Genomic DNA, 24,583 nt, shown 5'->3' with positions numbered 1-24,583 from the left:
TGTATTATTTGTACTGGGACCACAAAAACCTCACAAAGTTCCCCCGCTGTACCTTCTACCCCCATCTCTAACCCTTGGCAACTTCTAATCTGTTCTCCGTCTCCACAGTTTTGTTATTTTAAGAATAATATGTAAACATAATCATGAATTACTTCATCTTCGGAGACTGGCTTTTTAAAATTTTTCCCTCGGCATCATTCCCTTGAAGTTCATTTCAATTTTTGCATATATTAATAATTTGTTCCTTGTTGTTGCTCGGTAGTATTCTATCATAAGATTTTATCACAATTTGTTTCAACATTCACCCATTGAAAGACATTTGGGTAGTTGCCAGGTTTTGGCTATTATAAATAAAACTGCTATGAACATTTATGTGTAAGTTTCTGTGGGAACTTCATTAAGTTTTTGTTTCTTTTGGATAAATGCTCAAGAGGACAATTACTGCATTGTAGGATGAATCTACTTTTAGGATTAAAAGAGACTGTCAAGCTGTTTCTCAGAGTGGCTAAACCATTTTATATTCCCACCAGTGATGTGATATAATTTTTCTACGTACTCGCCAGCATTTGATGTTGTCACTATACTTTAATTTTAGTTATTCTCTGATATCTCATTATGGTCTTAATGTGCATTTCCCTAACGGCTAACGACGTTGAACATCTTTTCATGTGCTTCTTTGCCATGTGTATATTCTCTTCCATGAAATGTCTGTTCCTGTCTTCTGCCTATTTTCTAGTTGGATTTTTGTAAGTTGTTTGGAGAGTTCTTTGTATATTATAGATACAAGTCATTTGTCTCATATGGGATTTTCAAATATGTTTTCCCACTGTGTAATTTGAGTTTTCATCCACTTAAAAGGATCTTCTATGAAGCATTTTTAACTCATTTTGATGAGATCCAATTTATCAGTTTTTGCTTTTATTGATCATACTTTCGGTGTCAAGTCTAAGAATTATTCACCTAGTTCTAGATGCCAAAGATTTTCTCCTATTTTGTTTTTCTAAAAATGTCCTACTTTTACATTTAAGATTATGATCCACTTTGATTTAATTTTTGTGTAAGGTGTGTAAGGTTTAGGTTAAGGTTCATTTTTTGTTTGTTTGTTTTTGTCGAGGGATGTCCAACTGTTTCAGTACCATTTTTTGAAAAGTCTATTCTTCCTTGATAGCTTTTGCACTGCTGTCAAAAACAAGTTAAATGTATTTATGTCAGTCTCTTTCTGGGTTCTCTGTTCCATTCCATTGATCTATGTATCTAGCCTCCATCATTACTGCAAAATCTTGAAATTGGGTAGATTAATTCCTCCCATTTTAATCTTCCTTTACAAATTGTTTTAGCTATTCTTCAGCCTCTTCTTACCATATAAATCTTAGAATAAGCCTGTCTATAGCCACAAAAACCTTGAGGGCATTTTAAGAGTAATTGTGTTAAGCCTCTTAACTTGGGGAGAATTGACATCTTTATTATGTTGTGTTTTCTAATCCATGAACAAGGTATGTCTCCCTATTTGTTTGGGACTTTTAAAATTTTCTTCATCAGCATTTTGTCATTTTCAGTATAGAGGTCCTGTAAATGTCTTATTGGGCTTATATTTAAGTATTTATTTAGGTCAGTTGCAAATGGCATCACATATTTTTATTTAAGCTTCTACACATTTCTTATTAATACATAATTTGATAAAATTGTGTTGATCTTGTACTCTAAAACATTTGCAAACTAATATCATTTCTCAAGCTTTTTGTGGATTCCTTGGTATTTTCTCCATTTAGATTGTCATCTCATCTTCAGATGTAGACAGTTTTACTTTTCCTTATTCAATATAATAGGATATATTACTATTCAACATTCAGTAGGATATATTCCTTCCTATTCAACATAGTAGGAATAGTCCTTTTATCTTTTAAATAAACTTTTTAAAAACTTAACTTTTGAATTTATGTATTTCTTCATTTTTGCTTTATTTTCTTACTAGAACCTCCAGTAATATATTTAATAAAAGTGGTGAGGGCAGATATCGGTGCCTTGTTTCTGATCTTACAGAGAAAGCATTCAGTCTTTCACAGTTAAATATAATGTCGGTATAGGTTGTAGATCATCTTTATGAGTTTCAGTATGTTCCTTTTCTATTCCTAGTTTGCTTGGAGTTTTCTTTCTTCCTTTTTTAAAATCATGAATGGGATTGGATTTTGTCAAATGCTTTCTCTGCATTAATGGATAGGATTACATGACTTTTCCCCCTTAATCTATTGGATATTGTGGATTACATTGTTTGATTTTCAAATATTTAACCAACTTTGCATAACTGGTATAAATGCCACTTGGTCATGGTATATTATTCTTTTTATATATTTCTGGATTTAATTTGCTAATATTTGGCTGAGGATTTTTACAGCCAATTTCATAAGAAATATTGGTCTGTAGTTTTCTTCTTTCTATACTATCCCTGTCTGGTTTTGGTATCAAGGTAATACTGGCTTCATAAAATTAATTAGGAACTGTTCCCTCTACTTCTATTTCTTATCAAGTCATGTAAAATTGGTGTTAATTCTTTAAGTCTTGGGTAAAAGTGAAACATCTAAGCCTGAATATTTCTTTTGGGAGTTTTTAAATGAAAAATCAGTGTTTCTAATGGTTACAGGAAAATTGAGATTATCTATTTCATCTTGGCTGAGTTTTGGTAGTTTTTGGTGTAGAAGCATGGGTCCATTTCATCTACATTTTTGAATTTATAGTGTAGACTTGTTCATAATAACTTGTCCCTTATTAACCTGCAGGATATGTCATGGTATCCCCGGTTGCATTTCTGATATCTGTGATTTGTGCCATCTCTCTTTTTATCTTTATCAGTCTTGCTACATCTTTGTTGATTAGATTGTTTATTTCAAAGAACCAGCCTTTTGTTTCATTGATTTTCCCCCCCTATTTTCCTGTTTTCAGTTTCATGGATTTTTGTTTCATCTTTATTATTTCCTTCTTTCTGCTTGTTTAGTGTTTTTTCCTCTTCCGTTTTTACTATTTTAATATAGAAAATTAGATTATTGCTTTGTAATATTTTCTTTCCCAATTTAGTGCTATAAACTTCCCTTTCAGCATTGCTCACTTCATTCCACAAACTTTGATCTGTTATACCTCCATTTTCTTTTATTCTATGCATTTAAAATTTTTTCCTTGACTTTTTACCCATGAGTTATTTGGAATTGTGATGTTTAGTTTTCATGTGATTGAAGATTTTCCTGTTGTCTTTCTGTTATTGACTTCTAGTCTGATTCCATTATGGCTAGAGAACATACTCTCTATGATTTTAATTCTTTTAAATCTGCTAATGTTTTTTTATCACCCAGTATATGGTATATGAGTGAATGTTCCATGGACACTTGAATATGTATTCTGCTTTTATTGAGTGTGTTCTTTAAATGTCAGTTATATCCTGTTGATTGATGATGTTTTCAGTTCTTCCATATCCTTGCTGATTTTTCTCTCTGGTAGTTCTATAAATTGCTGTGTTGAAGTCTCAAATAATAATTGTGGATTTAAAAGTTTCTCCTTTTACCTTTTTCAGTGTTTGCTTCATGTGTTTTGAAGTTCTTTTGTTTGGTGCACACACATTTAGTATCACTAGGTCATCTAGGTGGATTATTCCTGTTATCTTTATGTAATGACCCTCTTTGCCCCTAATAATTTCCTTTGCTCTGAAATCTACTTTATCTGATATTAATATAGCCATTCCTGCCTTTTCTGATTAATGTTCATATGATATATCTTTTTCATCCTTTTACTTTGAACTACCTATATCATGATGTTTAAAGTAAGCTTCTTATAGAGAGTATATAGTTGGATCATGCTTGTGATTTTTTCATCTACTCTTCCAATCTCTGTCTTTGACTTGGTTATTTAGATCATTTACAGTTAATGTAGTTATTGCTATGTTAAAGATTAGGTCTACCATTTTATTTTTTGTTTTGTCTTTTACCTTAGTTTCTCAATCCTGTGTTTCTCTTATTTTGCCTTCATGTGGGTTACTTGAACATTTTTTAATAAGTCCATTTTAATCTAATTTACTTATAATCATTTGTGTATACTGTTTGTATAGTTTGTTAGTGGTTGCTTTTGGCATTACACTATACATATATGACTTATCATAGCCCACTGGAATCAGTGTTTTATTACTTCAAGTGAAGTTTCAAAATTTTACTTCCATTTAGGTCTCTTAATAGTCCCCAGTTTTAAAGTATGATTTTCTGTAGTATTTCCTTTATATACATTGAGAACCACATCAGATGGTGTCATAATTTTTGCTTTGACCATCATATAGAATTTAAGAAACTCATGAAGCTAATGATCATCTCTTATATTTACCCCATTTGTTTTCACCCAATCCATTGTTCCCCTTTTCTTTCTGAAGTTCCCAGTCTTCTGTTATTGTTTTTTTATGTTTTCATAACAGTAGGTGATATCTGGGCTTTCCAGTGCCATTGGATATGAGTTTCAGGAAACACTGAGCCTGGCTCACTTAATGCTACTGAGTTGGAGGGTTTGTATATGTTGGGCCTGTTGGCACAGCAGACGCTAGCAGATTAGACTAATGTTGATGGGACTAGTGCCACAGGAGGATGCATTCCATTCAGGCTATGCTGCTGCTACAGTAGATCCAATCCCCCTCTACCCCAAGTGTGGGTCAGTGACCTGCTGCTGTCACTGCTTCTTTATTAGGCTGCTTTTGCCTCAGGTGTGTGGTGGGATCCCTTGGAAGCTGCTGCTGCTGTCAATCACAAGGTTAAATTCATTTTAGAAATACTTAAATATAAATATGTAGCCTGGCTCTTGTAGGACCTCTGTATTTGTTTTTTATTGCTTTCATACGAATTACCACAAATTGAGTGACTCAAAACAACGTAAATTTATTACCTTACAAGTCTGACATTGGTCTCAATTGAGTCAAGTAAAAGTGTTGGCAGGATCGACAGATGAATGGATAAAGATGTGGCACATATATACAATGGGATATTACTCAGCCAGAAATGAAATTGAGTTATTTGTAGTGAGGTGGATTGACCTAGAGACTGTCATACAGAGTGAAGTAAGTCAGAAAGAGAAAAACAAATACCGTATGCTAACACATATAAATGGAATCTAAAAAAAAAGAAAAAATGGTTATGAAGAACCTAGGGGCAGGACAGGAATAAAGACTCAGCCATAAAGAATGGACTTGAGGACACAGGGAGGGGGAAGGGTAATCTGGGATGAAGTGAGAGAGTGGCATGGACATACATACACTACCAAATGTAAAATGGATAGTTAGTGGGAAGCAGCCACAAAGCACAGGGAGATCAGCTCTGTGCTTTGTGTCCACCTAGAGGGGTGGGTTAGGGAAGGGAGGGTGGTAGGGAGACGCAAGAGGGAGGAGATATGGGGATATATGAATATGTATAGCTGATTCACTTTGTTATGAAGCAGAAAGTAACACACCATTGTAAAGCAATTATACTCCAATAAAGATGGTTAAAAAAAAAAAAGTGTTGGCAGAGCTACATTCTTTCCTGGAGGCTCTTAGGGGTGTTTCTGTTCCCTGGACTTTATCAGCTTCCAGCGGTCACATGTAGTCCTTGACTCAGAGTCCCCTTTCTCCACCTACAAAACCCAAAATGTTGCATCTCTCTGATTCTGCTTCTATTAGGACATCTCTCTCTTTCTCTTTCTACAGTTGGGAATGGTTTTCTGCTTTTACGGACTCATGCAATTAGTTTGTTCCATGAGGTAATCCAGGATAATCTTTCTATCTCAAGGTCTATAACTTCAGTCATATCTGCAAAGTCCTCTTTACCATGTAAGGTAACATATTAATAGGTTCTAGGGATTAGGGTGAAGGCATTTTTAGGAGCCATTATGCTGCCTACCACACCCTTAACAAGTGACCTTGAGAAAATTACTGAGATTTTTAAAGCTTTACTTTCCTCAAACATAAAATGGAAAGAAAGATATCTAGTTAATATCATGAAAGTGAAACAGTATATATGAAATCAACTAATTCAAAAAGTAAGATTTCTTCTTTTTCTTTATGATTTACGTGATTCTCAGAGTTCAGGTACTTGAAGAGTTACTTTTTTTAAAACAGAGCTAAGGAATTTCAGGGTTCAGGTGCTGTAAGATTGTCTGAATTATCTGAGTAACAATTAGCTAAGCACAGGTGTAAAGCATTTGATTTACTCCCTGGTGTTCTTTATCTTCTCATCCCACTAAATCCATATCCCTTGTCTAGCTCCAGCCAGTAGAGTCAGAGCTTGTTTTACTGTTTAACTAAAGTTCAATTTAAATTCTCTCTACATCTCCAGATTCTCAGCCCTGGTTGCATATTACAATCACCTGGGAAGATTTCAAAAAGTACTGATGCCGAATTTCTACCTATCATGGATATTTGAGGAGGGACCTGGCATGAAGTGCTCTAGCTTATGGTTTGTGGAGCCAAATCATAGTCTACACTGAGCCAAATCATTTGCGATATCACCTCTAAAAAGGAGTTTATCTGTGGTGACTAATGCTCTTCCTTTGTCAGTATGCTTGATTTGTCCCTCTTTGGGGGAAAAAAAGTGGGGGAAAAAAACCCCAGCAGTTTGGCTCCCTGAATTACAACCTGCTGCTGTGGAATTAGTGTTGGCTCAGAGCGCACATCTTCGGATACCCATTCTCTCTCCTGCTCCCTTGCGTGAACTTATATCCTTGGGCAGTTTTTCATCCACCACCCTCTTTTGCTTCTAATCTTAGCAAGTAAAGTCTCCCCTTAATGAAACAGCATTTCATGAGACTTGCTGGGAGCATAGGTCTGTTCCAGACCTATCATATGTTAGCTAAAGCAGATATAAGTGATGTGTTTTTGGCATTCATCCTTGTGGATTGGAGAGAGAAGACAGCATTTTATCCTTTTAGGTGTCATCTGACTGGGCAAATGGGCTCTTTCCCTCTGCTGCCTACCATGTCAAAAACTGAGGGTGTTACCTCTAGAAGGTATCTTCTAGGTATCAAAATAGTTCAGATAAGTCAAATTTCTCAGTAAAAATGGCAAAACTGTGGCTTAGGTGGTTAATTTTACATGTCAATTTGTCTGGGCCACCATGCCCAGTTATTTGGTGAAATATTTTTCTGGATATTTCTGTGATGGTGTTTTTGTGTTTTTTAAACTTTTTATTTTTATTTATTTATTTATGCTTTTGGCTGCGTTGGGTCTTTGTTGCTGCACGTGGGCTTTCTCTATTTGCAGCAAGCGAGGGCTACTCTTTGTTGCGGTGTGCGGGCTTCTCATTGCGGTGGCTTCTCTTGTTGCGGAGCATGGCCTCTAGGTGCGCGGTGTCAGTAGCTGTGGTGCACGGGCTTAGTTGCTCCACGGCATGTTGGATCTTCCCAGACCAGGGCTCGAACCCATGTCCCCTGTATTAGCAGGCAGACTCAACCACTGCGCTACCAGGGAAGCCCAGGTTACTTTTGAACTGCAATCCCCACACTTGTAAAATGACATGAAAAACCACTCTTTCTGTGGGTTCTTAGAATTAATTAAGCAGGTTATGTGTGTAAAGTATCCTGGCACTTGAATGAGTTGTCAGAACCAAGGGCTGCTGGAGACGATGCTTATGCCCTAGGTCATCTCCCCTTCTACTGGGCGGCAAGTAAACACAGGCACAGTAGTCAGTGCTCTGGAAGAAGTGAGTTCTGGTGCTGCAGAGCACAGAATCTTTTTTTTTCTTAATTTAAATTTTATTTTATATTAGAGTATACTTGATTTACAATATTGTGTTAGTTTTAGGTGTTCAGCAAAGTTATTCAGTTCTACATATATCCATTCTTTTTCAGATTCTTTTCCCGTGCAGGTTATTGCAGGATATGGAGTAGAGTTCCCTGTGCTATGCATTAGGTCCTTGTTGATTACCTGTTTTATATATAGTCGTGTGTATATGTTAATCCCAAACTCCTAGTTTATCCCTCCCCCCCCTTCCCTTTTGCAGAGCACAGAATCTTGGAAGGGAGAGTTCAGGCTTCTTGGAGGAGGTGCCATCCTTTCTAAGGATATATAGAAGCTCCTGGGGTGGCAGGAGGGAGCAGTGTGTGTCAAAGTTTGAGAAATATAAGAAAATATGGCAAAACTAAGGTACACGAGTGGAACTCCGGTTTTGGGAAAGAAATGAGAGTTGATACTGGAAACCTACTGGGGCCAAACAGAAAAGGGCCTTCTTTGTCCTGTCAGAAGTTTGGATGTTTATCCTGAAGGCTGTGGGAAACGCTAAACAGCAGTGAGATGGACTTCTGGTTTAGAGACTCACTCGGACCTCCATGTGGAAAGCACTTGATTGGGTGCAGGGTGAATTGTAATCTAAGGGTCCCACTTAAGTTGTAAAAGGTTGGACTGGATTTCGGAGATCCGAGAGGGAATGGGTGGGGCCTGGTGACCAGTTAGAAAAGGGAGGGCAGCAAGCGTGGGTGACAGTTTACAGCTGCATCTTTTTGTGAGATACAGAGCACAGTAGGAAGGGATTGGGGCTGGGGAGAGGATCTTACTTCATCTTCAGTGCTTTCGAGGGGCCTGGTAGACAGGGCTGGGCCCAAGGTACAGATCTGGGCTTTTTGGGAGGACAGGTGTTTGACGGCATGGGAGAGACTTAGGTTACCCACAAGAAGATCCAAAGAGTCATAGGTGTGAGAGCTTTTTCAGTGGGTATATTGAGGATGCTTATAAGCTGAAAGAAAGTAGCCAGCAGAGGAAGGGTGTGAAGATCTAGGAGAGGAAATGATTGTTCATTTGTTTTCAAAAAGCTGAATACTTATTGTGTGCCTGGCCCTTTTCTAGGATCTGGGGTTCACACCGTGTGTTATCTCTTCTGCAAGGACAGTTCAACTCATCCCCTGGTGAAGAGAAGTCAGATTATTCTTTGCATCCCATTCAGGTGTAGGAACTGTTCTGTCCCTCTGAAGGGACTTTACTTAACCAGAGTAATAAGTTAGAAATCAAAAGAAATTAGAGTTGGAAGGGACCTTAAAGGCCACTGTACTTAATGTTGCCTAATATTTTACCTTGATTGTAAGAAAAATTTATTGCAGAGCCCATTCTCTTCAGAGTTCCTTCACTGAACTTTCTTTGTGTTTTTCATCCAGTGGGTCTAGCTTGTAGATTTTGGCCTCCTCGTAAATTTGCTTCTTCATCCACATTACATTTTGCCCGGACTATGGCAGAAGCTCCTGGGTGGTTTCGCGGCCCCTGGACTCAGTTCCTCTCAGTTCATCTGCCTACTCGGGTTGAGTGATCTTCTAACATGAAAAGATACGCCTAAAATAATGCTGCTAATGACTTGCCCACACAGAGTTAGTGCGTACTAGCCGCCCAGCGTGTGCTCTGCCCAGAGGCGTGTAGTCTGAACTGTGCTCGGCCAAGCCTCCTGGGGCTCTTTGGCCCTGAGGAAGGGGAGCTTTTTGTGATCACTCCCTTTATCTAATCGGTCCTTCAGCAGCGGGGCGCCTTTTTCTAATCAGCGGAGGCACCCTTACTCAGCCCGTGGTAGCCCCAGGGCTCATCACCTGTGGGATACAAGCCATGCTCTCTCCCAGGCTTGCTTCGACCAACATCTCTATTTTTTGTCCCTTCTCACACTTGGACCCCTGGCGTTTAGTCATCCCCACCTGCAGTATTTACAGTGCCCAGCAGGTGTCAGGCTTGAGTGTCTTTGCAGAGGTGCTCCCTCTGCAGTTACTGCACCTCCTCCTCCAACTCTGCAGACCCTCAGCTTTCTCGATTGTACTTCAGGGTTATCATGAAGCCGTCACTTAGATATAACTTTTTGCCTCCATAGGAACCTCTGTGCATAAAGGTTATGGTTCTTTATCCCATGTGATTGAAATTTTGAGTTTGTACATGTCCCTCCTTAATGAGGCTTTAAGGCCAGGAGTCGTTTCTAATCCTTAGCACAGAGCAGATGCTTTTTTTTCTTTTTAGATGCTTTTTAATGATGATAAAATGTACGGTTTAAATCACTCATTTTACAATAATTTTGCTTTAGGTTGTGACAGAAATAAAGTTTCCAGAAGTTGTGTTCCTGCAATAAGAAATAAAGATGTGACCTTCCAGTTGTGTAAAGCTCATGAATGCTGTGTAAGTGCGTCGGGTGCAATAAGGAACCTGGAGCTAAATGGGCTAGTTCTGAGAGAGAGAGACTTAACTACGTTAACAAAGGTAAGCCTTCATTGTGTCCTGCCAACATTTGATAGTTGCTTTTGGGGCAAACTAAATGGGTAAAATTTTAAACTGTTCCTCCCCATTAAAGGGATTGAATAAATAGGCCTCTTTGGGGCACCTGTGTCTTGCGAATTGTCCAATTGGAGATGGAGGTTTAGAAAGTGAGTTTCAGTCTTGTTTAAGTCTCTTCCCATCAGACTGGTCTCGTGATTTCCTACACACCATGTTACTTCCTGTCTACCTTTTCTTGGTGTTGTTCATGCCTGGATTGTCTCCTGTACCTGCTCAAACCTTGGTCCATTCTCATTTGTACCATGGAAGTTTGTCATGCTGGATGCTGTCAGAACGAATTTTACTTAAGTTTGTGTTAAGCCGCAAAGCACACATTTTGTATATTTTCTGTTTTTTGTGTTTGTTTATATTTTTATGGTTTCTCTTCAAGAAATATTATGAGAAGGGAAATAGCAAGATGTAAAGAGCAAAAAAGTCATCATTCTCTTTAAATTGTTAGACCGTGTATCTGCAATCATAATTATAATGCACTGTGGTATGTGTTAAAATAGGAAATATATGTAATGTCCCGTAGGAGCGGCAAAGTCAGTGGTGTTAGTGGGGGTGTGTCACGGAAGTAATCACAAAGCAGGTGACTGTTGGTTGGGGTCCTGAAACATTAGTGTGTGTTCCTTGTGTCCAGTAGTGGTCTGGAGGGGTCAGGAAGCCTGCCTTTCAATTTGAGGGAACAGAGGGTTTGAGGTCCTCTCTCTTCTATTGCTCCAGTATACTGCATAGCAGCTAATAAAATACTGGGTTTATAGTTGACATTTAAATCGCTGATTGATCATCAAGATTGGGATGTATCATTGGAAATGAAAATAGGGAGAGTCTTATGCTTTTTAAATTTTTCTTTTTTTCCCTATGTCTCAGAAGGCTCTTTGACGGGAGACTTTTTATTCTCCCATACAATTCCATGAATACTTTTACCCTGGCACTTATTTTAATGGCATTTACAATTTATAAATGTCTTTGAAGCACATATTGTAAACTATTTGAGGGTAATGACCATGGTCATTGGTGGCACATCTTAAATGTGCATCGTGTTAAGTTTTTTTTTTTAATTTTATTTATTTATTTATGGCTGTGTTGGGTCTTCGTTTCTGTGCGAGGGCTTTTCTCTAGTTGTGGCAAGCGGGGGCCACTCTTCATCGCGGTGCGCGGGCCTCTCACTATCGTGGCCTCTCTTGTTGCGGAGCACAGGCTCCAGACACGCAGGCTCAGTAATTGTGGCTCACGGGCCCATTTGCTCCGTGGCATGTTGGATCTTCCCAGACCAGGGCTCGAACCCGTGTCCCCTGCATTGGCAGGCAGATTCTCAACCACTGCGCCACCAGGGAAGCCCCATCGTGTTAAGTTTTGAGTGTCATGTGGTCTACCATCAGTGCTTCCCTCTTTCACCCAGTTTTCTTCCTCATTTCCTTCTCCAAATTTGTCTCATTTTTCTACTTTCCCTTTTGCTTCTCTATTCTTGCTTTCTCTTTCCCATTGCATCTGTCATTCTTCTTCTCCTTCTCCTTCTGACTTCATTATGGCCAACCGAAGCCTTTTCTAGTCTGTTCTCTATCTTCCTTGCCTCTTTATTGCCATCCACAAACTCTTACAGAATATTCTTGGTTGACTCCCTTACTTCCTAGCATACCCATGTACTTCATGATCACTTTAGAACATTGAAAAGGGTTGGAATTTTAAAAAATAGGTAATTCTAATCAGTCTTCTTTCACCTCTGGTATAAGACTCTTCTTCCTCAATCTGACCATTCTCAAATCTAGAAGTACTCCAGCTCATTGGTCCTCCTTACCCCCATGATTAGGCCAAAGAACTTGTGAAACCTTAGCCCTGTTTAATACTTGAATTTATCAAAACATAAGAGAGCTAATTCTGCCTAAGGGCACCAAAGAAGAATAAAGATGCCACAGATAAACGTTTAGTCCAGATTTATAATGGACTCTAAGTGCCTAGTTGAGTTCTGACCATTAACTCACTTGAACAACAGGGAGCTCATGACAGAAACTAACATATTAATTGTATAGACACTTCACCATTCCTCAATGTAGCTGATAAACTGCATCCAGTTAGCTTAAATAACATGAATGATGAATTTCCCTGTGTATATAAATTGGGAGTTTGTAGAGTTATCTTTTTCCCTTTGTACAACTACTGACTACCACCTCGCTTGGTCACGGCAATAGAAAATGATGACTAAGAAACACATTGTCTCTGGGCTTCCCTGGTGGCGCAGTGGTTGAGAATCTGCCTGCCAATGCAGGGGACACGGGTTCGAGCCCTGGTCTGGGAAGATCCCACATGCCGCAGAGCAACTAAGCCCGTGAGCCACAACTGCTGAGCCTGCGCGTCTGGAGCCTGTGCTCCGCAGCGAGAGAGGCCGCGATAGTGAGAGACCCGCGCACCACGATGAAGAGTGGTCCCCGCTTGCCACAACTAGAGAAAGCCCTCGCACAGAAACGAAGACCCAACACAGCCATAAATAAATTAATTAATAAAAAAACAAACAAACAAAAAAACACATTGTCTCAGTATCAGTGGACATAATGTCTTAGTATTCTACAAAAATCTCTAAATTCTTAATCTAAAAGATATATCTGCCAATATCTTATATCCTTATCCTTTGTTAATATAAATATCCAATCTATGAACGTCTCGGTTTCCTTCCTTAGAATATGAGGTGGATAGATTTGCTAATATCTAGGGACCTTTCCAATTTTAATATTCCCTGGTTATAAGGGCTGAGCCAAATACAGTGGCTCCTGAATCATTAACCTCGCTCACGATGAAAGTTATCGGCAAGATCTACACGTAAGAGATCAAATATTCGTATCCATATATATTGTAGCACATTGACTTTTACAGAACTCAAAGTAACACAACATAGTTACATTCATAGACTTAAGGTCACTGTGGTATACTTTACAATTTTTCTTTTCCCTAGGAAGGAAATGTAGATCCCTGGGAAGGGATTTCTTTCTCTGCCTTTTAGTAATGTAAGCCTTTTATTATCTCTTGGATCCTAAAAATGGGGAGGGTTTTGGCAGGTGGAGCTTAGGAGAGACCCATCAGGTGGCAGGGACAACATGAGAAAGGGCAAAAGGAAGAATGGATTTTGAGAAGGACCTGATATCTTACATGATGAGAGCAGCGTTTCACAATGTCTGTCCTGCAGAACACTGGTTTTAGATGATGTTGATGTAGTTACAAGACAGAAGCATATGGGAAGAGCCGTACTCTACATCCCGACATGAAATTCAGGTTTCAGTTTGTTACATTACGTACTCTGAAAAGTTTTGGAGGAAGGAAGTGATTTCATTTTTTTAATTCAGTCTTACTCACAGTTACTTGAGAAACCTATATTCAGCTGATGGAACTGTATTTTGTGAAAGGCCAATCGAGAAATGCTGAGATGGAGCTTAAGATATTTCTGTGTTGGGACAGGCATGTGATTATTTTTCTTATAATTCTTTACTGTTTGTCCTAACAATTGTTACTTTGCAGGGTTTTTTGTTTTTTTTTTACATCTTTATTGGAGTATAATTGCTTTACAGTGTTGTGTTAGTTTCTGCTGTATAACAAAGTGTATCGGCTGTATGTATACCTATATCCCCAGGTTTCAGTTTTAAGCCTTCTGTTTTTACCTGAGTCATTGGGCCTCTTAGAAAGCTCAACAATTCTGGGGTCTTCATCTCTTATGTAGTTTCCAGAAGCTCCTGGCACTTACCAGTATTTCCTCTTGATTCTTTTCCTCCGACTTCAAACTTCTTACGATTATGAGCTGATTGTTTTCTCAGCCTCTAGTGTCAAAACCAGCCACCTCGCTCATCTTCATTGTCTCAGTTACAAGGTGCAATATTTCCCACGTTTATGTGTGTCAAAATATAAGTCAGGGATTGATACATAGCATATGCTTAATAACAATTGTATTTCCTTTTTTTCTTTGTTCAAAGGTATCCAAACACTGGCCAAGTTCTTAAATTGAAAGTAGAGTGATCTAATTTATTCAGCTCATCCAACCATCAATATTGAATATTTGTCTTCTTTCTTACACATATTTCTTGTATTCCAGTTGTGACGTTCTAGAGCACAGTGAGCACATGTATAACTTATTACTGCATTACTACCTTGGCTATTCCTTGACCAAAATTTACTTCATACAACTGACAGCCTAATTAACCTACTAGAGTTTTTTTTTAATGTATGCATACAAACAATAAACACCAGTTGCATTGCTAATAACTGAATCTTTACATCTCTATGCACCCATGTATCCAACACCAGGTCAAGATATTATAAAATATTTGTAACACCCTACAAGGTTCTCTGTTACTTCTTTCTGTTCCATACTCCCCCAGGGCAACACCCAAGCTGACCTCTGTCACCATATATGACATACATGGAATCACACAGTGTGTATTCTTTGGTATCTGGCCTTTGGCTACATATCATTATATCAGTAGTTTATTCTTTTATTGTGTTTTCTTGATTTTTTAAACCTAGACATTCATACAGTGTCAAAGTACCACTGATTTCTTAATATTATTATGCTGACCTCCATCTTCAGAGGCTTTCCACAGTCTTCCATCTGTCTTTCCACCTACTTTCTCTTCCGTCTATTGATGTTTCATTTAACCAACCTCAGTCAGCCTTTCCCCCATATTCCCCAACACGTAGTACTCCTGTGTTCAGCCAGTTTTGTTCCCTATTCCATAAGCCCTCTGTGCCATTGCTGACACTGTGCCTGTTCCCTGCCCGGAAGGCCTGTTCCCTACCCTCTATATACTTGTTCAAGACTCAGTTTAAATGCTACCTGTTCTAAGAAGTCTTCTCAGAAGAAGCCAGTGCTTTTTGGAATCCTTCTTTAATGAAAGCCCATAGCAAGTGTCATCTGTCCTCCCTGATCTGGTAATTAATTATCCATTGTTCCTATCATATAGTGTTTGTTTTTCTTATGTGCTGTTATTATTTATTGAAGCAGATTATAGTGACTTGAACCAGGAACTGGGTCATTTTCCTCTTCATTTTAGTGCAAGTTTCTGTGATATGAAGTTAAACTCCTTTTCCCTCACTTCCCATTCACCCTCAGCACTTGTTAAACATAAAGTACAAGTGAAACTTATTGGTTAACAGGTTTTTGTGGTCCTTGGTTCTGGTCCCTAGGTCTAAGCTGCACTTCTGTAGTGCTAATTTGACTGATTTCTTATTGTCACATAACTCAGGAATTAACTAAATCATTACAAATTTAGATACATATAAGATATTATAAGAAAACCAGTGGATGTCACAAGTTTAGGCCTGGGGGAGAGTGTTGTATGAGTCCTAGTTTGGTGGGGCTCACACTGCATGATCGCGCCTTCCAGTGTTCCATTGTAAGTAAGAAAGAGGTATGCAAATATATGGTTAACATTTAACAGTGTTGATAAAAAAGAGAGGAGAGAAAGGGATGACAGGTCCTTTGAGGGCTTTTTGGAATTCATGAACAATTATGATTGGATGGGGAAAAAGAAAAACCGAGAGCTAACCTCCCGCAGGTGAGCTCAGGAAAGAGAGAAGGGCTCATCTGGTATGCAGGTAGAGAGGTTTGACCTACAGAATCTTAGAAAACCTCAACAATCTGAGCAGTGATGGCAAGAGGCAAACTAAAGGGATAACCAAAGTCTGCAAAAGTCTCACACCAAGAGCTTTGGCATGGTGTTCATCATCTAGCTAATCCTAACATGCAGACATTTATGAGAGTAAAGTCAGGTCTTTGCCAGAGTGGGTTCCTTATTTGGGCAACTGGGTCAAATGAAGAAAGGCAAATGTAGGCTGCCAGAGTAAATAAGGAGAGGAAAAACAAAACGAACGAGACCTATCATTCATCAGTGGTTTCCCCCCAATATTCTTAGCCTCCACCTTATCTCCATCTTACTGGTAACACAGGAACTAGACTGAACAGTCAGGTAAAATGTCTCTACAGAAACTGAGGTAATATAGAAAATAAGAAAATAAAACATGAAATTGTAGATTTTCTTCCTAGGGGTAATTGAGATGATAGTTGAATAATAACATAAGATCAGGTGAAGTCTAAAGACATTTTAGAAAAGCTGGATAAAGTAAGAAAACATCTGTTCGCTGGCATCTGAATGTTAGAGAGACACCAAGACATGTGGGCCAAGTTCTGGAGAGAAGGGAAACACAGACGCAAGCTTGACATTTGGTGCAGCTTTTCTCCTTGGGGCATTTGCTGATTCAAATCTTACAGCCTAGGAGCTGAAAAGCCAAGGAGTTCAAAAGACTCTAACCACAGAAGCCAAACGGCAAGAGCTCAAGCTAAAGGCAACAACTAATGGAATGAGAAGCTAAGTGTATCTTTAGTCTCACAGGGCTGCGGAAACCATTACATTTAAAGCCTAACAAATACATGGGTAGTTGGGAATAGGGAGAATCCAAACGCTCATATGGTAATCCCAAAGGGCAACACCGTAGAGGAAGGACAAGACAGAAATAGAGCAACCTTCACACAGACTGAAAAACAGCTTTGAATGAGCTCAAACTGAGAATGGACTAAGGTTTCCAGTCCCTGTAGTAACTGTCTGCCATTGGCAAAAGGAAATCTTTTCAAGAGAATGATAACGACATCCAGAATGTGGAGGTATCTTTATAGTTTCCTAAAATAAGTTAAGCCCAATTTTAATATAAAAATAATTTGATATACCAGGAAAAAGACTAAATGATCAAAATCTAAAAAAAAAAAAAAAAAACAGAAAAAGAAAGAAAGAAGACTATATAAATAGACAAAGGAGGACAAGAGTTACCAGGCATTGGTTAAAAAAAAACAAAACAACTATGATTAAACAAAGAAAATAGACACATGGCAAATAAGCATATGAAAAGATGCTACACATTCCATGTCATCAGGGAATTTTAAATTAGAACAATAATGAGATACCACTACACACCTATTCAAATGGCTAAAATCCAAATACTGAAATACCAAAGTTGTTGACGATGCAGAACAACTGGAATTCTCATTTGTTGCTAGCAGGATACTTGGCAGTTTCTTACAGAACTAAACATACTTTTACCATACAGTGATCTAGTCATCATGCTCTTTGGTATTTACCCATAGGAACTGAAAAGTTATGTCCACATAAAAACCTGCACATGGATGTTTATAACAGTTTCTTTCATAATTGCCAACACTTGAAATCAACCAAGATGTTTTTCAATAGGTGAATGGATAAACAAGCTATTGTGTATCCGTACAAAGGAATAGCATTCAGCAATAAAAAAAAAAAGGCTATGAAGCCATGAAAAGGCATGGAAGAAGCTTAAATGCATATTGCTAAGTGAAAAAAAGCCAATCTGCAAAGACTACATGCATACTATATGATTGGAGCTATATGAAATTTAGGAAAAGGCAAAAGTGTGGAGACAATCAAAAGATCAGTGGTTGCCAGAGGTTGTGGGGAGGGAGAAAAGGATGGGTGAAGCCCGGAATTGTAAAGGCAGAGAAACTCCTGTGTATGGTTCTGTAATGGTGGATACAGGTTATTGCACATTTGTCAAAAATCATATAATGTACAAAACAAAGAGTGAAGTGTAAAGTAAAGCATGGACATTAGTTAGTAATAATGTATCAATATTGGTTCATTAACTATAACAAATATATTATGCTAATGTAAGATGTTAATAATAGGGGAAACTGGGTTGAGAGGTAAGGAAGTATGAGAACTCTGTCCTTTCTGCTTAATTTTTCTGTAAGCCAGAAACAGCTCCAAAATAGTCTATTAATTTAAAAAACAAATGTAGACCTGCATACAAAACTTGCACGTAAATCCAACCACAGCAGCATTATTCATAAGAGACCCAAAGAGGAAATAACCCAAATGGCCATTTACTGTGAATGATCAATGAAACACAGTAATATCCACACCATGGAATATTATTCAGCCATAAAAAGAAATCAAGTGCTGATACATGCTACAACATAGATGAACCTTGAAAACATGCTAAGTAATTGTATGATTCCATTTGTATGCAATGTCCAGACTAGGCAAATCTGTAGAGACAAAGTATATTAGTGGCTGCCTAGGGTTCGGAGAAGTGGGAGAGTGAGTGACTTATAGTAGATTATTTTTGGGGGGGGGGGGTGGATGAAAGTTTTACAATTGATTGTGGTGGTAGATGCATAACACATTAAATTGTACACTTTAAATAATGTGGAAAGTAAATTATATCTCAATGAAACTGTTATTTAAAATAATGATTTTACAGAAATTCAGTCCTTAACTATTATGTATCTATCTGTCTATCTAGCTATCTATCAATCTATCTGTCTATCTATCCATCTATCTCTCTATCTGTCTATCTATCCATCTATCTATCTATCTATCTATCTCTCTGTCTGTGTGTCTATCTATCTGTGTGTCTATCTATCTATCTCTATCTCTCTGTCTATCTCTATCTATGTCTCTATCTATCTATCTATCTCTCTATCTCTCTCTCTCTTCTCTATCTATCTGCCTATCTCTCTCTCTCTCTCTCTCCATCTCTCCATCTGTCTCTCTATGTATCTGTCTATCTATCTATCTGTCTGTCTATATATCTCTATCTCTCTATCATCTATCTATCTATCTATCATCTCTCTATGTATCTATCTATCTATGTATCTATCTATCTATATCTACCTGTCTACCCATCTATCCTTATGTATAGAACAGTAACAATGGCTTATAAGTCACTTCCCTACATTATTTTATCCTTCCAAAACTCTTGAGAGGTCAATAGGCCATAGGAAAAGCACTGAATTCACTGGAACACTTGAAGGTTGAATTAACTGTTTGTGATCACTCAATCAGTAAATGGTGATGCAGGGAATTCCACACACATCTTCTCTGTCCTCCTTTCCTCCTTCCCTCCCTCCTACTTGCTGACTCTATTCCAGCCACATTATTTACTAATTCTTCCCTGAGGACGCTGGCATCCTTCCTCTGGACCTTGCAGAGGTTATTCCCATGATCTGGAATGCTTTTCCCTCAGACGTCTGACTCATCTGCCTCCCTCTAGACTGTTCAAATTCCACCTTCCCAGTAAGACTTATCCTGTCTACCGTTTAAGTTGAAAGCCTTGCTCCTCTCTGCCCACAATCTCACCTCACCATATACTGCTTAATCTCCATAACATTTATTCCTGGCGAACCTACCAGATAATGTACATGGGTTTCTGTTCTCCCCTCCAACTGGAAGATAGGCTGCACAGACTCAGGAATCTTGCCATTATTAAACCTAGTGGAGGCCCAGCAGAACTCTAAGGGCACAATTATAACTCTCGTGATTTGATATTTTAGTGGGTTAGCTCCGAGCCAAGCCAGTTATTAAAGAGGATCTTTTCTGCTGTTTTAAGCAGCATGGTACATTTGAGGTCAACTTAAATTTTCAGTAATTACAGAGCAGGTATGAACTCTTCCTTTGTTTCTCCAGACACATGAACCTGGATGCCAAATCCGTCCTCTCTGGGTGTAGTGGGAATGTATGAAGATGACTGGCCTAAGTCTCAATTGAATAAAAAGATGCCCCAAAAGACATTTCAGCATTTTCGAAAAGTTCAGTCATAAAGTGTGGTTCCTTATCACACATCAGGGATTATCTAGCCTCCAGTGTGGTTTTTGTTTTTTGCAGTAAAAATGTGTCATTTTATATTTTAAATTTGCATTATGAAAATAAGTCTGTACACGAAGTAATACATATCTAATGAATATGAATCATGTAAATTTGGTCATGGTATTTAAAGTTGGCTTTGGCTTTGAAGTATTTTTAAATTCATAGAAAATATTGAACTTCTAATAAAATAAATAAAACATTGTAATAATTGATATTAATAATCAACTTCAAAATTTCTTTGTCTGCATTTTCTGTTCAATTTTAAAAGAGAAGTCACTTTCAGTAGTGTTCCAAAGTGAGTGATTGCACCTTCTATGATGTGAAAAAAGATCCGATTGCCATTAGCTGTTCTTAAGTGCTGAACATAACTGAGAGAAATTGTAACAAGACACTCTCTGTCACTGGCAGGAAATCCATCTCCGTCCTTTGCGGGGGCAGTCCCGAGCTCATGTTTTAACGGACGCGAATGCAAACCGTGGTTCTCACGTTACTTTCTGAAGAGCCCCCGCAGCAGGCCCAGGTACCTTGAGTGGACTAAGTCTCACTTTATGGCAGTGGCATCAGATGGTGGCTACAGAAGGTTGCCGACGTCCCTGTGTGCTCTGACAGGCTCTGCAGACCGGGGGACGAAAGGACCAAGGAACTCTGACCGCCCTCGGGAATCCCAAGTGACTGGAGGGACAGCGCGTCAGGGCCCCAGGCAGTGTCGCCCACTGTTCCGGAGGCGGGCGGGGGCTCCGCAGCCTCATTTCGTCCCGTCCCTTCCAGTATTTAAAATTATTGTCAAGATGCTGGGTTAACTCAGGCAGGTCTCCAAAGGCGTCCCAAGCAGCAAACATGTCTGTGATGAACAATGAAAGAGATTTGGGATTTGGGGATGCTGCAGGTATTTCTGTCAAAAACTGGCATCACCACAGGCAAGTCCTGTCGCTTCTCTTCATCAGTCTGAGAAAAACATTCTTCTGAGATACGTGCGGCCCACTCAATGCACTGCTCCACGGGTTGGCAGGGATTGGACACATCAGCACACTTAATCAGTCAGGGTGAGTCACCCCAACTCTCCCTCCTCTGGACCTTAGTTCCTCCTGATTGTCACTCGTTACACTGAAAACAGATTTCAGGAGTCAGCACGTGCAACCATAATGTGTGCCTAATTCCACATCCCAGTCACTGGGACACAAAATTTTGGTGTCTTAAGTCTGGTTCCCACATCACCACTCACATATGTCAGTTCTTCCTCTACAGCTGAGTCAGTGAGTAAAGACACATAAACAGAAGCAGATTAATACGAACAAGGTTTTATTGACATATATATATGTACATAAAGCTGGGAAAGAGAAAGGCCCATTGAGGCAAATGCATAGGGGGAGAGGAAGCATCTGAAAACAGCAGTGGGCATCCTGCCAGTTCCAAGTCTAGGGAAAACTTGGGTCCGCCAAGTTAACAGTCAAGCCAGGGATGGCACAGTGGATGATACAGCCAGCTCTCTTCCATTCTCCTAACTGGAGCTTCTCAAATCTGGTGTAGTTCTGAAGTGGGCTCATATGCTCCTCACCCTCCAGCACACACACACACACACACACACGCACACACACACACACACACACACACACACACACACACTTGCACACCCCTGAGGTGTGGTCCTCCGGCTTGCTGTAGGAAGAGAGGAGGTGAAGTTTCACTTCAAGGGGCTGAGCCACTTTCCAGTGAGGCAAAGTCCATTCATGGTGACACACAGTTTGCAGAATAAGACCTGCTCTTCATTTGTTGAGTTTCTTCATAGAAGAAAGGAATTCGCTGGTGGCTCCTATGAAGCCCTGGGCAGGTTATGCGGCTGCCAGACTCCTGTGAGCACAGGCACAGCTGCCGTGACCAGGGGCCTGCAAACACAATGCTGGCTCGTCTAAGTCAGAGGGGCGTCCTGACTCGGGGACCCCAGTGTTCTTCCTGAGAGTGGAGCTTCCTCTCTAAGTATGGATGCTGGTATCCCCCATGGCACCACCTGGGTTTTGACCAGGGGGGCCCTCAGGTGCTTTGTATGAATGTGGCACCAGAAGTGTATCCAGTCACAGCAGGTGTGGTGCTGTCCCCCATGCCACCCCCCCGTTCTCTGCACAGATGGGTTCCAAGTCTGATGGCAGTTATTGACACAGGGCCTCCCAGCACCGGTGAGATGTTGTGCCCTCCATCCGCACCACCTGTGTGTTGGCCAGGTGGGTCCCAGTTGTAAGCGGGAATAGCAGGTCCTCCAATCATGGGCATGATGTTGTTCCCTCCTAGACGACCACCACCTAGATTGTGGGCAGGTGGGCCCCTTGTGCTTGGCAATAAGGTAGAACTAGAAGTGTGTTGAAACCCACGGGTGATAACCACACTTGCAACTGCAACAGATGTGGTGTGCTCTGTTAGAAGGTGGAAACTGACATGTCCCTTGACACAGATTTCTTCTCCTTGGTGATGGAACTTTTAAATGTAGATTTTCTCCGTCCAGATGGGCCCTGTGTGCAGTGACGGAAAGTGGGAACCCTAGGGCCTCCCATCGTGGGGATGGTGTTGTCCCCTGCCATCACCGTAGCACCTGTACTCAGCCCAGGTGGGCCCCAGGTGTTTGGATTTCAGGTGGAATCAGGTATGTTCCCAAATGCTGGGATGGTGCCTGGCCCTCCTAGTGCAGCAGCCTTGCCGTGGTCAGGTAGATGGCAGGTTGTCTGGCCCGAAGTAGGAACAGAAGCGGTGCTGGGTGCCCCACTTAGTCGTGCCCCGAAGTTAAGTGGTCTGGATGCCTGTGAGTGAGTGAGGCCTGGGGCTGACACACCGACCCCAAGGCTCCCAGCGGCCGTAGGGGCTGCAGGTCCCATGAACAGTGGGCCCGGTGTGGTGTCGGCAGAGAGCGAGCCACTGTCCCCAGTACTGGGCATCCTGGTGGCAAGTCCGAAGCCAGTAGCAATGGACACAGCCCTGGGGAGAATGCCTGGCTTGTCGCCAAAGGCCGGCTGCGTGTTGCCGGTGGTGGCGAATAGGGAAGCTGGCGAAGCTGCCGGCATGATGCTGACTCGCGGTGGCTGGGCTGCAGGGGCGACTAGGACTTTATCTTGTGCTGAGGCTGCTGGGTTTCCCACCAGAAAATGATCGTTAGGCCTCTGCCCGTCGTTGGCCCCCAGTGTGGCCTGAGACGGGAGACCTGGGTCCAAGGAAGCTTGAAGTGTTGGTCTATCTGTTGACCACGTTGCAGGTAAATGCGTCGAGGCATGGGCTGAGGCGTTGCTACTACTGGGAGGTGTGTTCCCAGAACTAGGAACAGCCCTGTGAAATGCCTATTGGTTCTGCCTGGAGACAGGCCGAAGGCTGGTGACGGCTGAAGTGACTGTGTAAAATTTTTCTCTCAGTGGCAACCTATAATCTTTAAAATATGGTGAGCATCTTGTCTGTTTTGAAGGGGATATGACAATAAATCTACCAGATGGAAAATCCTGTTAAAAGTAGAAAAGCTTTAGTAATTTGCTCAGTGTGGTGGTTTTATCGTTCTTTTTCTTTTTCTCCCTTTGGTGACGGCCGAAGTCGTAACTGGGGGGCTGGGGAAAGCAGGAGCCGAATGGAAAATGACAGCCTGGGAAGGAGGTGTGGTGTCCATAGGTACAGTGTCAGAGCTGCTGCCTTCTGAAGCATTGGTGACGGCCGAAGCCGTAACTGGGGGGCTGGGGAAAGCAGGAGCCGAATGGAAAATGACAGCCTGGGAAGGAGGTGTGGTGTCCATAGGTACAGTGTCAGAGCTGCTGCCTGCTGAAGCATTGGTGACGGCCGAAGTCGTAACTGGGGGGCTGGGGAAAGCAGGAGCCGAATGGAAAATGACCGCCTGGGAAGGAGGTGTGGTGTCCATAGGTACAGTGTCAGAGCTGCTGCCTGTTGAAGCACCGATGCCGGCCGAAGTCGTAACTGGGGGGCTGGGGAAAGCAGGAGCCGAATGGAAAATGACCGCCTGGGAACGAGGTGTGGTGTCCATAGGTACAGTGTCAGAGGTGCTGCCTGCTGAAGCATTGGTGACGGCCGGAGCTGTAAATGGGGGGCTGGGGAAAACAGGAGCCGAATGGAAAGTGACAGCTCCGGAAGGGGCAGCAGTGTCCATGTAGACGCTAGGCTGCAAGGTCACACTTCCAGATGCCGTGACCATGCTGGTGGAAGGGATTGCCACAGAAGTCCTGGGCTGCCCAGTTACAATAGGGGGATTGATGGTAGGGGCTGGAAGAGGGGTAGGTGAGTATAAAGGAGGGGTAGGAGCTACACAGATGGGTGTTGGGGGTTCTTTTTCATGGGACGGTGGCTGGACCTTCCTTACATTCTTGGGGATCTTTTTCCAGCGACACTGAATGTTCTTCTCCAAGGTGCCTGGGTGTTTGGCAGCAGCTAAGCACGGAAGCTTAGGAGGAGGGGGCAGCTCACCTCGATCCCACGTCAGTGCCTCGTTCCCCGACGGGGGCGACCTCAGCCCTGGCAGCGGCAGAAAAAGCGGCAGGGGAATCTTCCGCTTCCAGGGCCTACTGCTGGTAGATAGCAGGGAAGGGGAGCTTCTTGTTGGGATGCGTGAAGACTCTTCACGCTGCAGCTCCTTCCCAGACGTCGGTGAACCTGGTGATTTGGGCCGGTGGTCTTCACCCAGCACTTTTTTTGT

General features: G+C 41.1%; 2 protein-coding genes across 9 annotated transcripts in view; one reads left to right on the top strand and one right to left on the bottom strand.

Moving 5' to 3' along the window:
- Positions 1–24,583, bottom strand: part of LOC309624703 (olfactory receptor 7G1-like) — a 220,844-nt gene that overhangs the window by 38,746 nt on the left and 157,515 nt on the right. The window lies entirely within an intron of this gene.
- The window catches only part of LOC309624712 (uncharacterized protein), an 81,422-nt gene that overhangs the window by 4,368 nt on the left and 52,471 nt on the right, over positions 1–24,583 (top strand). For 2 of the 8 annotated variants that reach the window (XM_082383107.1, XM_082383105.1), the window contains exon 2: positions 10,035–10,207. The exons of 1 other annotated variant lie outside the window; for it this stretch is intronic. In XM_082383107.1, coding sequence (XP_082239233.1) covers positions 10,035–10,207 — 173 coding nt within the window. Of the gene's footprint in view, positions 1–10,034; positions 10,208–12,453; positions 12,755–14,220; positions 14,874–19,734; positions 20,148–20,322; positions 20,958–24,296; positions 24,535–24,583 lie in introns of those variants that run through there. 5 more of the 8 variants (XR_014242086.1, XR_014242085.1, XR_014242087.1 and 2 more) reach the window with 5 other exon arrangements.

The sequence above is a fragment of the Balaenoptera borealis genome, assembly GCF_965194805.1.
Source record: "Balaenoptera borealis genome assembly, chromosome: 2".
Lineage (NCBI taxonomy): Eukaryota > Metazoa > Chordata > Mammalia > Artiodactyla > Balaenopteridae > Balaenoptera > Balaenoptera borealis.
The sequence above is the reverse complement of the archived record's forward strand: the minus strand, read 5'-3'. Positions and strand labels throughout refer to the sequence as shown.